The sequence below is a fragment of the Oxyura jamaicensis genome, chromosome 6 (assembly GCF_011077185.1).
Source record: "Oxyura jamaicensis isolate SHBP4307 breed ruddy duck chromosome 6, BPBGC_Ojam_1.0, whole genome shotgun sequence".
NCBI lineage: Eukaryota > Metazoa > Chordata > Aves > Anseriformes > Anatidae > Oxyura > Oxyura jamaicensis.
This window is the reverse complement of record NC_048898.1, coordinates 17,362,380-17,379,359: the sequence shown is the minus strand read 5'-3', so window position 1 is coordinate 17,379,359 and position 16,980 is coordinate 17,362,380. Positions and strand designations below refer to the sequence as shown.

Below are 16,980 nucleotides of genomic sequence, written 5' to 3'. Positions count from 1 at the left end.
GGACCTCTTTGAACATAGACCTCTAGCGTTGGGGCCAGGTGGAGCCCTCCCTTGGGAGGAAGGGGTAAAAGGCAGTCCTCCAAGGGGCAGATGCTAAAAGAGGCTGAGGAGATGCTGGTACATGTGTCCAGGCCAAGAAAAAAGAAGAACCTGAACATTTGGCTGGGGATGGAGGCCAGAAGCAGCAGAAAAAAGAAGTAGGGGATAAGATGTAGGAGGATCTTCATATGGTGCTATTAGGTTGTATGCAGTCTGTTGCACGCTGGGGTATGTGGCATTCCTCCAGGCCCTTCTTTGCTTTTCTGGTGTGTATATTTCAAACATTCTTTTTAAATCTGCTCCACAAGAAATGTTTGAATTTGTGGAATCTCTTCTATGTTTGTTTTGAAATTAAAAAAAAAAAAAAAAGTGTTGGAGGGAGGTTGAATTGATTCAGTTGTGGGACTCAGGCAAGGCACAATTCCAAACTTGCCCTGTTCAGGAGCAGTGACACTGACTGAAACATTGCTGGTTGGCAAGCAGCTACACAGGCCAGGTTCAAATCTCAGCTGTGTACCCCAAGCCAGCATTTTTGTTGAGAAGCCACCATTCATTAGTAAGTACCTTCATCATACAAGCCGCACAGAAATAATTAAGCGTAATAGAAGCTTCATCCTCTAAATATAGATAAAACTGACCCTAAAACACAGCTAGTCACAGAGTAGCTAAAAAAAGGATCTGCACAGCATTGGTAATTCACATCATCTGCTCTTAAATAAAGAAACTGTGCTAACAAGCACAACTGGGGTCAATAACAAAGCTGGTCTGTAAACAGTTATCCTGATATTAGTGGTATTGTTTGCCTTTAAAGTGTCTGATAGACCCCAGAACTGATGATGTGATATAGAAATGTCTTATAGGAAATGTCTTTAGGTCATCTGTGTACTGTTCCTGTCACCTGGTTGCTGTGGAGGGCTGATTTTAGCATAGTGGGGAAGCACTATGAAAATAAGACCTCTGAGAGGTCTTATAGCCCTCTGAGAGGTAAACTTTGACAATGTTAATACTGGGATCACAGCAAAGGAATCAAAAGTATGCTACTTAAAAATGTAAATGCTTTTGTCTTTTCTGAAGGCCTGCACAGCTTTATCTTTTGAGCAGAAGCACGCTGTAAAGTATTAAATTATTCTTGGGCTGAATGGCAGCCAGTGCAGATGCAAAGTGGTAGCCTAAGCTTGCTATGAAATTTAAAATCCATTTAGGCTGTTCATCAGCTTGGAACAGATTTAGGAAAGCATATGAATACACACGTCCACTGTTGCCTGCAGCTTTGATGGATTCAGTGAGCATTTGCCCGTAGAAAAGCAGTCCAGGTTTTTCAGTCACTGTGCTTAGCTGTCCTGTAGTCTATCAGATGACCAGGGCTAGCTGAAAGGTCTGCTGCTCAGAGGCGTTCTGTTCAGGTATGCAATCTGGGGGGGAAAGAGGAACAGGGAAAGAGAAGTTGCTTAAACAAAATGAATCCTGATTCTGTTGAGCTGCTAGGGATAGGATAAGACAGGAAAAAATGCCTGACGGGAAGGTTGAGGTATGCTCTTTTCCCCACTTGGAAGAGAAGAAAGCTTGTGCTGGGGCACAGTGCAGTAGTGTTGGTAGGGATGTAATAGTCTCCCTCTGCTGTGATGCCCCTCCTGGCGCCAGATTCTTATTTCATATAGGTGTGGAGGGAACCCTGTGAAGGAGAAACCTGCAGGAGATTTCTTTACCCAGTCTACTCAAGGTATTTTGAGGAAGATTTTATAGTTGATGGGCTATTTTTTTTTTTTTTCCCTCTCTGCAGAACCTGTGTAGTTGTTACTGTTTTCAGTCAACTTTAATCCTGTGCCATAGGCAGGCTGAATTATGCCTGGGGAGATTTTGAAAGGATAAATAGCCTGCTTTGTGTTTCCTATAGCTCTGATATCTCTAGGAAAAGTTCCTGTCAGAATTCACCTTTAGAGTTCTTGGGGAAATGGGAGGAGAAGCTGACTGCACCTTTACTCCTCGTTTCTAGATGTAATTTTTACTTGCATAGAGCAAAAGTTACTGACGTTTGATCCTGACATGTTGGTATTTAGGAAAAGCTTTCAAAAACGGCATGTCATCTAGGGCTGCCCACCCTCCCCAATGCCCAGCCTGCGTGTAGGTGGCCTGTTCTGGCCACCTCAAATGCCAGGTTGGTTGCACAAGTAGTTGTCACTGCCCCATTGCACTGCTGCATGGGTGTGCTGGTTCGGCTGGAGGCCTCCTTTGTCTCATGTGCAGCAAAGCTGCCACATCTGTTCCACAAATACATGCCGGGGACTACAGCTGCAGTGCGCTTCAGCAGGAGCCCTCAGACACTGTGTACAGGGAATGCAGCACTTGCTGAAAACGTACAAACACATGCATCGCATCCTTGTGAAGGCGGATGGCTCCAGCAAAGCAATTTTTTCTGCAGTGACTCCGATGTAACGATGGATGCATCCCTTGGGTTTAATTGAGACCTCCCTGCCTGCCCTCAGCCCAGGCTCAGGACTTCTCAGGCAAAGCTGAATTGTACCACTTCGTTTGAGATGGGGCTGGGGCAAAGGAAGGGGCAGAGGATGGTACAGAAGTGGCCCACAGACAGAGAGGATTGGGATGGTGTGGTAGAGGAACAGTTAGACTGGTTGCTCCTGCTGTTTCCATCTTAACACGGGAAAAAACAAACAACAACAACAACAACAACAACAAAAAAAACGTAGCTGACAGGCAATGCAGAGGTGAGAGCTGGGTGTATGAGCAATGGCCGTATTGCAGAGTATAGATCATAGCTGCAGTCTTTCTTGGCATGTGGTACAGTTGTGTAGTGTACAAAATGGCGTCCCCTTCTTGAAGAACAACAGTCAGATTGCCTGTGTCTCTTCGTGGATGTCATTGGAATACCTGAAGAATGGTCAGGTTAGCTATGGAGTATGTTGCAGTGGCACTTAGGGCCTCTTTTCACAAGGTCCCCAGCACTGCGTACTGACTGTACCTAGATCCTGCTGGGGAACAGATATGGGGTGGTGGTTTCTGGTTTCCGTGGTCGAAGTTAAGGAGGCAGCAGAGCCTGGGGCTTTCACTGCCTCTGGAGATGCACAATGTGAGATAAGTGTCTGCCATGTCCACGTCTAGCAGCAGCCTTGCCTTTTTAATACATGTTTAAATGGGGTCTGTGCAAGAGAGATAAAATAGCTCTTCAGTAATGAGTTCTTCTAAAATACAGCGCATGATGACCATCCCTCTGATTCTGTCTTCCTTGTGTGTTTCTACCAAATTGATCACTATGATGTGTTAATGCCAGCAGAGATGAATCTGACTCAAACAACAGTCCTGGTGGCTCACTGCAGCACTGTGGTGTCTGGGCTGACAAAGCATCACTGTGCCGAGGCTGTGTGTGGTGGGGAGTAACGTGGTGGGGCTAGGTCTCTGTTGTACCTGGGGCACAGACAACTCCAATGCAGTGATGATGTCTCCCCTTAGCCAGCACCTACCACGATTATCTGTGTCTCCTTAAGCCCCTAGAGGACCTGGTGGTCATTGGAGTTGTAACAGCAGAGATAACTATCACTGTGCTCCTGTTTTTTTACAGGGAAGAGGCAGACAGAAACAGCTGCAATGGTCTGATGGCACTTGACACATCTTGTAACATCAGTCTTTTTGACAGCAGGGACAAGCTACCTTTTTAAGCTTTTAATTCCTTTTTCTTTTTCTTTTTTTTTTTTTTAACTAGGCAAAAGAGAGTAGTTTAGAAATGGGTTCATCGCAGAGCAAAATAAAGGCAAACCTATAATCAAAACGCCAGGTTGAAATTTGTGTTGCAGAGTGTTGGGCTGGTTGCTCTATTGTTACATTTATATTTTCTGAAGCTTCTTGTATGGCAGTTCCTTGTGGGCAAAAGATTTAAGATTGTGCTGCTTTTCTCTAACTCTTTGTCTGCCTTAACATTAGCTGTACACCGCAGGAGAGGTACGATCCATTTTAAAATGTGTGTAGTGCTTAGTATGTTAATTGCCAGGTCCTTAGCTAAGCCTTCTAGATGATTTTGTAGCACAAATATTAGGGGCAAAATGTTACTCCTATTCGTGTGGCACCAAGAAATGATAAGGTTTGCAGGTATGGGGGAAATCCTTTCTTTGCTTCCTTCAGACTTCCCCTCAGTGGAGAAAAATATACTGAACTGAAGTTGTTTTTTAACTTTCTATCATCAATAAATAATATAATTACATTGTTAAAATGTGTCAGGCCCTGCTCTTTAAAATGAGGTATAACTACTAGTACAAAGCGCAGCCCGGAGCGAGGTGATAGCAGCCATACCCAGAAGTGGCACCTAAGGTAAGCAGGTTATTTGGGAATATACCAAAGCCCTTGACACATTCACTGTGGCTCACTTCAAAGATGAGAATTTTTCTGAGGTAGGGTGAGGTGTGTTTGTTTGTTTTGTGTGTGTGCTGCATGGGGTCACAAGTAGGTAATCAGGAAAGACTGAGACCAAGAGATCCCAGTTTGTGGAATAGGCTGAGAATGCAAGCAACCAGCTATGGCTGCACACATATGCATAAGTATATTTATGTATATATATATATACACATGTATTATGTATCTTATACATGCAAGATATAAATATTTATATAAGATATGTAAGAAGTATGTATATATCTTGTTGATGGCAACAGTATAGAGAGCTGTAGTCTTCTAGGGATTGCTGCCTTCAGAATTACTGTGGTTATCCAAATACCAGTGCAGAGGGCCGCACTGTGACCTCACTGAATTGCATTAGATGGGAATGTCAATAGACACAATTAACTATCTATTGACCTTTATTTCTGAGCTATTTTAGGCCACCAGTCTGGCTGTACAGGATAACTCTCTAGCACATAGCTCCTAGGGCTTGTTGTTGGAAGTGATATTCACCCAGAGCGAAGAGCATCAAAGTCCACAGTGATTCAGCAAGTGATTCTGGGGTTAGACGGGTGGAATTCTGGCTTAGGATACCTGTCAGATAATGAGCATGGCAGAAACCCCTTATCATAAGGAGTGCTTTAAAACCTATTACTGCTGTCCACATCATAAGTAGCTAGTTTACCCAAAGGTGCTACCACTCAGGAGGATGCTTCTGATGCATAAAGAATGATGGCAAAGGCTTTGGTTGCTTATTTTCTCACCTTTTTAGAGCTAAGCCTTGCATGGGAGAACTGTCAGTGGTACAAGCTAGCTGGACCCACCTCTCTGCTGCGTTCTCCCATAACATCACCTCTTCTTTGTCCTGTTCTGGTCCAGGGCTGCTAGCATTTCTTCCTTTATTCTTTGCTGTGGCTTTCTTACTTCTTGGGCAGCAGCTTGCATTTTTCTGTGTTCTTCTCACCGTTAGACTCATTGCTGTAACCAACTAATGTTCCTCTGGCAAATGAAGCTGGGGAAGTGACTGACATTAAACAAGCTCAGGAAAGTAAGTGGTTAGTTTGGCCTTACCTCAGTATCCTAATCTGATCTGCAGTGCAGCTGTGTAAATAGTTTCACAAGCAAAAAGTATGGGAGGAAAGGAGGGTGGGAGGTATGAGAGACTGGAGGTGCACTGAACCATGGCAGTTAGCGGTAGCCACAGCTTACATCAGCTTCAGCTGAGGGTGGGGTATAACTTCCTCCAGTATTTTGTTCCAATTTGTGGTGCCTTTCCATGAGTGTTATCTTACGTTCATTTTTTGGTTGCGTTTGCATTTTATCTGAAGGTGGAGTAAAAGACCTCCGGTATAAGAGAGGCAGGAAGATAAGAGGAAAAGGAAAGTTGCTTCACACATGTGTTTGTGTATGGGTGGTTTTTTGGTGTGTTTGTTGTTGCTTTAGTGTGGATTTGTGGTTTTAGTTTTCTGTTTGCAAGCTATTGTGAGCAGTGCTGGCATCTAGACACAGAAAAATGATCTTGAAATGCAAACAAAATTTCATAATTTCTTGCTTGTCCCAGCCTCTTGATTTCTCAAGCAGTGTGACTTTGACACTCTATCTTGGTGCCAGGCATTTGGATCAAGAAACCGATAATATGGGTTCAGAAGTGAAATTTTGGATCACTCAATCTAGTCATCTGATATTAGACTGTCACATTGTATACACATCTGTTGTGTTTTTTTTTAACGCTTCATTTCTAAAATGAAGGAGTAAAGAGAGTGGGTTCTTTATAAGCAGGTTACTTTCTGTGATAACATTCATAACAAAAAGACAGATTTATTAATTGATTTGTCACTGCAGTTCCAGCAATATATGACTCTGTTTCCATGGCAGAATGCAACGTGCTGTTTTACTGCTTCAATATTTTGTTTTTAGAAGATTGCTAAATGTCTTTTTAAATAATTCATTACTTAAGTCGTATTAATTTTCATTTGCATAATTATTGCACCAGATTATAGTGTGTCAGCTCTTCCGCTAACTTGTCTTTCGTTTAAAAAAAAAAGGAAGAAAAGTAATTACTACACTCTTTTTAAGAGATAGGAGTTGACTGTTTGTAGAATAGGTTAAACACTAAGTAGAAAAAAATACAAGTAATAGCTGAATTCACTTCCCTGCATGACCAACATCCTATATCATTAGCATGTGCAAGCGGTGTAAAATATAAGAACCATACTTTTCAGGATAAATCCAAACTGATCTTTACATGTTTAATTTGTTTTGTCACAGTCATGACATTGTTCAGTTTGCCTTCTAGAATAAGATTATCCTCCTTTTTTTTTTTTTTTAAAAATTATTTTTCTCTATGCGTACCTATCTTGGTAGGACGGGACACAAGTTGAGGCCTCTCGCTGCAGATCAAGAGGTGTGTGTTTGAGTCTTGCCCTTGACTCTTGCAGACCCAGCTGTAAATGGATACCTGTTTTTTCAGGCCTTGTGCACCTGAAACGTCCTGATGCAATGCCAGGCACATTGCTCTCTTCACTGCTGTGGGCTAGAGAAACAAAACCTTAACAGATGAGTCACGTAACACAGAAGATGACGGTTGTGTTTATATTTATAAAATAGCATAAGTATCCTGGCATACCCACCTTCTCACACAAAGAAAGAAGAAAATACTGTGACAAGCATTGTGTATTGTAAAAGCCTGCAGCGGTTCTGTTTAAATGTACCATGGGGTCTTTTAATGAGTTAAACGCAGAATTGAAGAGACCTGAGAGAGGTGATGTGTATGCGTGTGTACCAAGAACAGATGCAGTGCAATGATGTGGTGTAAACAGTTTTGTTGTGCTGAATGCATTCCTCTATCGTGGTTTTCAGGCTTTCCTTGGGCAGAGCAAGAGAGCTCTAATTTGAATTGGAATATGAGAGCACAGTTTTGCAGCAGTGGGTGAGCTGCACAGCATATCCAACAGTTGTGGAGCTGTGGGAAAAACTGCTTCAGAGATTCTCTGCCCATTAAGGGGGTTATCAACACCGGTCTCGTTCTCACCAAAACCTTTGGGAAGTGTCCTGAATTTTCAGCTGGTGACCCACAGCATATAGCAGTAAAAAAAGGCCTGTAATAATAGGCCATCAAGTTCCAACTCTGACACAGGATGCTTCTTACTCTGAATTCTTTGCTTATTCTATTTCACACTGTGATCTTGTCAGGTCCCCTGAGTGTGGCTGCTGCCACACCTTTTCTGCAAGTAGGTGGAAGACCCTGTCAGAGTCGGAGCAGGATGAAAGGCCTCCTGAAGTACAAAGAGTACTTCAGGGAATGGTCTGTTTTGGCAGATGGTGCTCGTGTACATATGCTAGTACTGAAAATATGTCCCCAAATAGTGCCTGGGTTGTTGAATTACTGATGGTGATGTCTTCTGGGGAGAAAAAAAAAAAAAAAAAGTAACAAGCCACTAATCTCTTGTATTCATTGTGAGTGGAAGGATTAGCTATTATGTGGTAGCTAAATTACGACTAGTCTATATACACACCTCCGTCCAATTATGCTAATTACTGTAGCATTGCTCATTTCCTGAGCTATTGTTCTGTGCAATGTCTGCAATGTCTGACAGCTGGCAGGTTCTGCTCCAGAGATGGCTGAATTTGACCTTGGGGAGAAACGTTTCTGTTCTGATTTCTCTTCTCCCAAGGATGAGGCTGTGTGAGCTCCCTACTTAGCAGTTGACAATGAAGCCTCACTTTCTTGCAACTCGCCCTTGAATGTGATATAGAGTGATATCTGGCTGTATATGCTGTGTTTAACCCTGAAGGCAACTGCTGTGCCTACCAAAATCTTCCAGTTTCTGATTTTTTTTTCTTTCCCTTTGATTTATTTCACTGCAGGCTGGAAGTCCAACCTCTATCTCTGCTCCTCATAGCTTCTCTCGGACTTCTGTTACACCATCCAATCAGGACATCTGCAGGTAAAGTGTGTTGTTTGCATGACTACAGCAAGGCTCATGCAAGATTCAAGTTGAGAAAAAACAAAACTGAAAAAGCATGTGTATGGGGAAGTAAGCAACATGGGGTTCTGATCTGAAGCGTCCCATTTGTTTGACTCAACTGCTTTCTAACACTGCTTCATTGAATCCCACTGACTGTTTGGCCCGCTATGTATGACATTCCCACACTAGCTGTAATTCTCATTTCTTCACTTTTAATTACATGTTCTCTTATGTAATTGTGTTTTACTTTCTGTGCTTTTATTCCACTGTTCTGCATGCAGTTCCAGTGCAGTGTTTTCTGAATGTTGTCATCACAGTCCAGTGCAGTCTGCTGTTGTCTTGAAAAATCCTCACTGCCAGAGCTCTCTGACACAAGGGGTCACTGTGACAGTAATCTGTCAGGACACGTTACATGCAGCAAAGAGAAACTCCCGTGGGCAGGATCGGGGCCAGGCACTCAGGTCTGCTAAGAATGTAAAGCCCACCCGCACCCTGAAATTCTCCAAGTCCCTCAATGACGTGGACCAGAAGGCACAGAGCACCAGCGAGTGCTTTGACTATGTGGAGCGAACATGCTCAGAAGGCAAATTGACCCCGACTCAAGAGCAGTATTTGAGGATTAACAAATCTCATCTTAAAGAGAGGAAATCGCTGAATCTCAGGCCTCTTTCTTTTAGCAATTCTAAACACTCCTACATCCCCTCCCTTTCCAACTATTCGAGTGCATCGGGAGGAGCAGAGAACCGCAGCGCTGTACACATCCCCTTGCTGGAGGACAAAGTGGACCATGACACCTCAAGAAGCAAAAAACTGTTGCGTTACCTTTTTTCCTTCTCCCACAACTCCAGCACCAGCAGCCTGCATAAGTTCCACGAACTGGAGAGCTATTCCAGTCACTTTCAAGCTGAGAAATCCTCCAGCATGCTGGTGGAAAGCACAGACTTCTGCTCTGATGATATGGGAGATGATGACGTCTTTGAGGACAGCACCTCAGTGAAATTGAAAACAAAAGAGCAGCGGGCACCGCTCTGTTCGGTTGAGAAGGACAGTGACCTTGACTGCCCTTCCCCTCTCTCAGAAAAATTCCCCCCTCTCTCCCCTGTGTCTACATCGGGGGATACCTGCAGGTTGGTTTATTGGAGAACCGCCTACCTTTGAGCCCTCCCGTGTGTGGTGGTGACCATTCTGCTTTTCCCTGCTGTTGTGCTGTTTGTCTCTTCCTTCACCCTGTCACATTGCTTTAATTTGTGCAGTTTGAAGCATGCAACCTTCTCTCTGCTTCCCTTAACCCCTCTGATGCACTTAACAAGTCTACTAAACAAAAGAATTTCCTTGGGAGTCAAATAAATTGTCTTCAATTTGTTTCAGGTTTAGGGTTCTGAGGCTGTATTTTTCTCTCATCAGTGCCCAAACTGGGAATATCATGAGAGAATCAGCTACACATACTAAAAGCCAAGCTGACAATTTGTTGGCTTTTAATGAGCAATGTGTTTTCCTGACAGCCACTGCTGGTTTGTGTCAGAGGGTGGGGAATAAGGAGGAAAAGAGGCTGCTTGAACATTGGTTCTGAGATCTGGTCCATATAGCTTAAGATTTTTGTTTGTTTGTTTGTTTGTTTTTTAACTTTTACCTCCCAGTTTGTATCCCATCATGCTGTTTTATTCGTAAAGAGCTTTCTGGATGCCTTAGTTGAAAGGGAGACCTAAGCATTGGGTGTTAGTGATGAGCCCATGTGGTATCTGTAGTATGGGGTCCAAAAAGGATGGGGTGTCCTTGTTCCAGCTACAAAGGGTTGTAGCTGTCATATACACAGTCATATACACAGGTGGTAGGAGCGTGCTGCTCTGGACTGTCTTCATGGAGAATTGTCTGCAGGTCTGCCCCATCCCAGCTCCAAAAAATGTCTGAGGAGCAGGAGACACCAAGTACAGGAGTAACTGTCACATCCTTCTACCTAGCATTTTACTGTCCTAATCTTTCTCCTCCGACACCACTTTCAGAAGCTGGCTGTGTTACTACCTGCCAGTTTTTGGTTCCCCCCACTACGCCACGTTACCAGCAAAATCTAGTTCCTTACTGGCTTGTCATCAACAAGATGCTCTTGTAATCCACCCACTCCTTCAGTCCCACTTGCTAGCTATCAGCAAGGTTGTGAGAGGCAAGATGCTACGCATCAGTAAGAGATTTCAGTAATAGACAGGGATGGCAGCATGCCAGGATGTACTTCGCATATGCTTAGTAACTTATTTTCATTCCCTGAGCTCTTTACCATCCCCCTTTCAATTCATGACCTCTTCCGCATGGTTGGAAGGAGTTAGTGGTATTTGATGCAGCCCAAGTGCTGTGTATAAATTGAAGCTGGAAATCAAATGTCATCACCTGGTAGTAGCACTGTATCAGGTGTCCCTTCTGTCTGCACAGTTAGGCAGTAAGGGAAATTGGGAATTTTGCAGAGCTGTTTCTTCCTTATCAGCTCTTGCAAGGTAGGAATTGAAGAGCAAAGCCATTAGTCCTTCTAGAGTAGATGTATTTGAGGAATATCGATGCTATAGTTTTGCAGCGTGGTTCTGTTTCTTAGCAATTGGCACCAGAAATAATAATTTCCCTTGTGCAAAATTAACTCTTCATGATGCTGGGGTGGGCTGTTTCACAATTCATTTGGGAATTTTGTTTTATCTTCTGTGTTAGATCGTAATCCATGAGTAGCTGTACCTCTGCATATTTTGTCTTGGGAAGTGCTGTCTGATCTGTTTAAATGCTATTTTCAGTTAAGTGCTATTGTTCTGGTAGATGAAGGGTTGTAGTTTTCTACACTTTTTTTCTTTAGCATACCAAATATCTGTCAGGCTCTGTGTGTCTGCCTCATCTATTAGTTAGCAGTGTCTGCACTCAATTATTTTGCGTGTATGTGTGTGCTTGTGCAGCAAGGGAGTTCTCTAGTTTTAGCTCCTTTATGAAAGACATTCCTTTGATATGTATGTCTTAGGACAGCCGTGTGTGATCACAGATATTACATGCCTCTGTCACATCCTTTCTGCTTCCTCTTCTAATGAGCAGCTTTGCTTCTGATTCAGGATATGTCACTGTGAAGGAGATGACGAGAGCCCTTTGATTACCCCCTGTCACTGCACGGGAAGTCTTCATTTTGTGCACCAAGCCTGCCTGCAGCAATGGATCAAGAGCTCAGATACACGATGCTGTGAACTGTGCAAGTACGAGTTCATCATGGAGACAAAACTGAAGCCTTTGCGAAAGGTAGGCTTTGTTACACACGCATCCATGCTGAAAAAAGGCTGTCCTTGCCCACAATCTCACAGAACCAATATATTTATCATATTTCTATGGCTCCTTAGTAAGTCTGGTCAGTTTTGTATAGCTGCAGAAGAATTTAAATTGCTTAACACTACACTTCGCAAATTCAACATCAATGGAATCCAGCTCTGAGAGGCAGCATTTTTCTGCTTTAACCTTTGTCATGATACTTCTGCTTTGAGAGTTCAAGGTGTGAATCGGGTTCAACTGCCCAACCTGAAAATGAGTTCCAGTCCTTTCTCTCATTGCAATGCCCTGCATCTAACAGGAAAAAAATAATTGAGATTTATTATAGCCCAGTAGCTCTCTCTCTGTAAATGTACATACATACATATACTTGCTCATGCATATGTGCATGCAACAATGTGTTTTTTTACTTCACATTTGCATTTCTGATCTACTGCACAAAGGCATTTGCTTTGCAGTTATCTGTATTTTTTTTGTTGTTGTTTGTTTGTTTGTTTGTTTTTTGAACGATCAAGCTTTGTACTGCTGTTACATGCTCTGGTTTGCTGTACCGAGGTCTACATGACTTTTAAATTCTTCTGAAAATATGAAGATCTCAATTTAAACTTCTTTTAAATCATATGTTCTGAATATAATTTGGTTGAAATTTGTAGTATTTTTTATCAAGAAAACCTATTTTAGTGTAAGTAGAAGGTTCACTGATAAATGTTTTAACTTTTATCATTTATTTGTGCGTGACTGAGTTTTAGTACTTCAGGTTGCTACAACCTCTGTTTTGGTTTTATAAAATAGGAATACCTTTAATAAATCTGGTGATTTAAAGTACATGTACTTAAACACTACGTGTATTGTAAGATCAGTTTTGTGCTTGAATTCTTTTTGTTCTCCCACATCCTCCAAGCTTTCAAATTCAGTTAATCCTTACCGTCGGGATTTTGAGGTGGAAGTCACTGGTATTCTTAGCACAGACAAATCTTGCCACATCTACCAAAGTGAAAGAGGTTAATAGAAATAACCTCAGTCCGGAGCTCAAATAAATGAGTAACGTCACAATCAAGTATGATGATCTTAAGTCATGTAGGGTGGGAAGCCTAGACTGCAGCCATCTGCAGGCTACTGTGAGAACTCGTTCAGTTTCCACAAGTAACTCCTAACAGAAAATGGAGCATAATTCAATCACTTCATTTTTTTGTTGTTTTTTAAATGGAGGTGTGCAGTTTGCAATATATACAGCATAGCATCATCGTCTGTTGATAGGACGACCTCTGCTTATGACTGCAGGAAATCATTGTCTTCTAAGAAGTGTAGCTTTTTCCTTGGTAGCCCCTTAGCACAGAGCATTGTAGCTCTGGACCACAGTGCTGGCTGTCATACGTTCTGTTACTTGAACTGACAACAATTTGTACAAGCCATTCATAGGACATGAAATAAATTATTCTAAAGAAGCCCAGGTAAAAAGAGTTGCTATAGGTGCCAATTAGCTGCTCATTCTTCTATGCTCACTTTGCCTGGAGTGGGCAGGGGAAGCATTTTCTGCATATTTGTGAGAAAAAGCTGTTGGGCACCTTCAGAAATGAGTCATTTGGCATCATTAGTTATATCTGAACAGGTCATCCATGGAAGAGAGACCAGATGCCAGAAGGATAAGTAGAAGGATAAGAAGGAATTTACCGTTCAAATACATCTAAAGAGTCCTTTAGAGGTTCAGCTGCAGCCAGAAGACAAGCTGCCTCTGTATCTTCAACTCACCCTTTCTGGTATCCTGACAGTGGGGAGAAAACAGTCTGGAACTGGTGATTATGAACAGGATGGGACAAATAACAGGGCTTGTGCTTATTTGTAGGGTAGAAATGGAATCTAACATCCTCAGCATCTTAAGGCTGTATTGCATCACTGCATATTGGCCTGTGACATGTTCAAACAGTAAGTTACAAAGGGAAGAGAATGAGGAACAAACCATATCATGGTACAAGTGAAAGTGAGGAGAGACGAGAGGGAAGCTTCATTTTTTAATTTAAATGAAAAATTTTAAAAAAGGACAACTAGACCTGATTTTTTCAGTGGATTTTTTTATTTTGTTTTAGCAACACTTTAAAAAAAAAAGTCAGAAATGTTGACTGTTGTAATTGTGAAATGCCATTTGCTCTGTCATCAGAACAATGCTCCAGGGACCTCCAGATTCTATTTTCCAGCTGGGGATGGGGCAGAATAAATAATTTGCAGAATAGCTTCTCTGATATGGACTTGTATCGATGGAAGAGGAGAAGTGATGTGGGTTGGTTTGGTGTCTCTGATGCCAGCAGTTCACAGGAGATACAGACCAGCAGAGGAGCTCTAGCGGCAGAACCGAAAACAGGACCATAAGCTAGTCAAAATGCAAGTCCTTGTGACTCTGTAAGAGTCTGTAGGAACTAAGCATCTTTGTTTAGGTACAAAATCCAGCTCTTATTTAAAACCTAGCATCCAAAGGGAATGCTTTGTCCAGTCTTTTTCTAAGAAAATTGAAAGAATGTAGTTTTCTAGCATGTCACAAATCTTTAATGTCATTGCTAGAAGTCTTCAGTTCTTGTGCCATGGTGAGACTTGGATGCCCACTGATCTAGAAATATGGCTTGAACTGGCCAAAGACATTATTTATTGGTAAGACAGAGGATCACAGAGTCTCTCTTTTGTGGTTCAACTATTCTCGTATTTGAAGCAGTGGTAATGAGAATTCAAAAAGTAAAGTCATCCTCATTATCTTCCACACTTTTCCTCTTTTTCAAAGTCAAGTTTTTGTATGAGTTATTTCAGGAGACATCAAATGCAGCTCTCTAGAACACATGGGTATATACGAGAAGCTTAAGTGCCCTGGTATATATTTTATGGAAGTGTGGGGTGAAACCTTAACACTAACACACTTACACAGTGTATTTTAGCACAAATACACTGAAGGACGTGTAGTAAACCTACAAAAGCTTTCATCATAAAGAGAAAATGCACTTTAAAAAAAAAAAAAAAAAAAAAAAAGCTTCCAGGTGCCATTCGTAAATAAAAAAGAAAAGTTGTTTTTGAAAATTTCCATGTATTTTATGTTAGAAGTATCTGTAATAATTGTCTTCTTTCTTTCTGTCCTTCCTAAATGTCAGTGACCTCACTTTTCTATTGCAGCTGTAAAGACGTTGCTGAAAGATGCAGGCCTGGGGGTTTAACTTGCTGCATAATCTCACTTTCTAAAGTTGTTATCCCAGTTCTGCTGTATATTCTTAGGGCACGTGTTTAAGTGCACTTGAAACACTGAAAATAAAATATGGGTGTTGCTGCTGTAAGTAGCGTTAAATATATGTGAAGATTGAATGAAACCTCCAGAGGTAGGAGGTGAGAACTAAACAGCCTTGAGCTGAGAGCTAAACAGCCTTGACTGTGTACCAGGGGACTCTAACAGCTCAGAGTGAGATATCTTACACGTACTGGACGATTGGATCATGTACTACTCTTACTGCAGTGTGTTATTGAATGCCTGCCTGAGCAAGGCAGCCCTTTTGCCCTTCAAGATGTTCATTTCTGAGTGTGGGTGCCTGCTGCTCAGTTATGAATGCACTAAGAAGCAGCCTTGCTTGTGGATCCCTCTGTGCTGGAGCCTGTGTGTGTGAGCAGGGTGCAATGACTTTGTGCCAAGGCCCCGGGTGAGAGCTGAGCCCTAAAGTTCCTGTCCTGCACCAGGACCGATTGTTCCTGTCACAGCAGAGCAAGCTGCCAGCCATCAAGCGCATGCGGTGGTCAGGACAGTCGTTGTGTGACTTCTAAAACTGGTCTGCTGTCTGGTTTTTGTTCTTATCAGTGTTTGGTTTTTATACTCTGTTAACCGTGATAAACTCTTAATCTTTTGCTCTGCTTCTGGATTTCTTGACAGTGGGAGAAGTTACAGATGACAGCCAGCGAGAGGAGGAAGATCATGTGCTCTGTAACATTCCATATCATTGCCATCACCTGCGTTGTGTGGTCTCTGTATGTCCTCATAGACAGGACTGCTGAAGAGATTAAACAGGGACAGACTACTGGTATGTTACCTCATTATTTTCCCACTTATTCCCTTGGAATTGATCCTGAATGCAGAGAGGGTGCAGAACATGAGTGTGCAGGTAATGCTTTTACTTAGACCAGGCAGCTTTAGCCTGAGGTAGGGTTGGTTTAAAAGCACGGTTTTAAAATGATTTAGTTAAATTGGTGTAAATTTGTCTGTGGGTGCTTTTAAGTCTATTTCATAGCAATTTATTTTGCGCTTACGAAATGAACAGATATGGGAACCAATCCACTGTAGCAGGCACAAAATTGCATTGGCTTAGCTAATTTTGTTTTCGACTGCAACACTTACTGAACAGATAGGGATGTAAGCATTTGTTTGCTGCTATGGCTACCTTGAGCTGAGCAAAATGAGAACAGTTTAAAAAAGAGAAGAAGAAAGAGGAACCTAAATCCAAATCTTTGAGCCAAACTAACAGGATTATTCTTTCTATTCAGCCATCTGTGAGATGGGTTAGCACAAGTTTCCTGTGAGAGACATGTTCAGCTGGAGAAATTGTAATTAGTGGTTGTACATGAAGCAGAAGAAATTCAGGTTGATTCTTAGGACTCCAATTCATGCAACTGAGATGAGACACACTGCAATTTGTCTAGTGGTTGCCACCCCACTGCAAGGATGTCTTAACTTCTTGCATAGTAGGTTTTCTTCAGAATGCCAGCTGTAAACTTACCAAATTGAAATCTATTTACCTTGGTGTGCTGGGCCATGATTTCCATCTGTTGTAGAACGGTTTCTCAGGCAGCTGAGCTCCCCCTGAAGGCGGGGATAGGAGGGACAGAGTGTGTAACAAGGCTGGGAGCCATTGTGGCTGCTTCAAAGCAAGCTGTACTGGCTTGCAGAGCATTGGATGCTAACTTGATAAGCAGCTGGAGAATATTTAGCTTGTGGTTGAAGAGCATCACCTGTGGAGGTAGCTGAGCATCAATAAACCTGCAAATCCACAGAGCTATTACTATCTTCAGAGCAGAATCACACTTCAAACAGAACTGTTTTGCAGTCATTTTTCATTTTAGGTGTAGTTTGATTGTTCATAGCTTCAGTCAGGAAGCTGCTTTGAATGAAAGCTTGTAGTTTTTGTTCTATCTAATACTCTTCCATGTGTGATGAAAATTGTTGTTCCTTCTGTGTAAGGTTTCCATATAATAATGAAAAGCATACACTGTCAAAGACTTATAGTCTCCAGGTTGTTTTAGTAAATAAACATATTAGATGAACATGACTAGGAAGAATAGTGGAGTATTTAGTACT

At 42.1% G+C, this 16,980-nt stretch overlaps 1 protein-coding gene across 4 annotated transcripts in view; it reads left to right on the top strand.

The window, feature by feature from the left end:
* MARCHF8 (membrane associated ring-CH-type finger 8) overlaps nucleotides 1-16,980 on the top strand; it is a 94,697-nt gene that overhangs the window by 71,794 nt on the left and 5,923 nt on the right. For 3 of the 4 annotated variants that reach the window (XM_035330491.1, XM_035330493.1, XM_035330492.1), the window contains 4 exons: nucleotides 8,290-8,369; nucleotides 8,672-9,517; nucleotides 11,465-11,645; nucleotides 15,562-15,709. In XM_035330491.1, the coding sequence (XP_035186382.1) occupies nucleotides 8,290-8,369; nucleotides 8,672-9,517; nucleotides 11,465-11,645; nucleotides 15,562-15,709 (1,255 nt within the window). The remainder of the gene's footprint in view (nucleotides 1-8,289; nucleotides 8,370-8,671; nucleotides 9,518-11,464; nucleotides 11,646-15,561; nucleotides 15,710-16,980) is intronic. The other variant, XM_035330494.1, reaches the window with a different exon arrangement.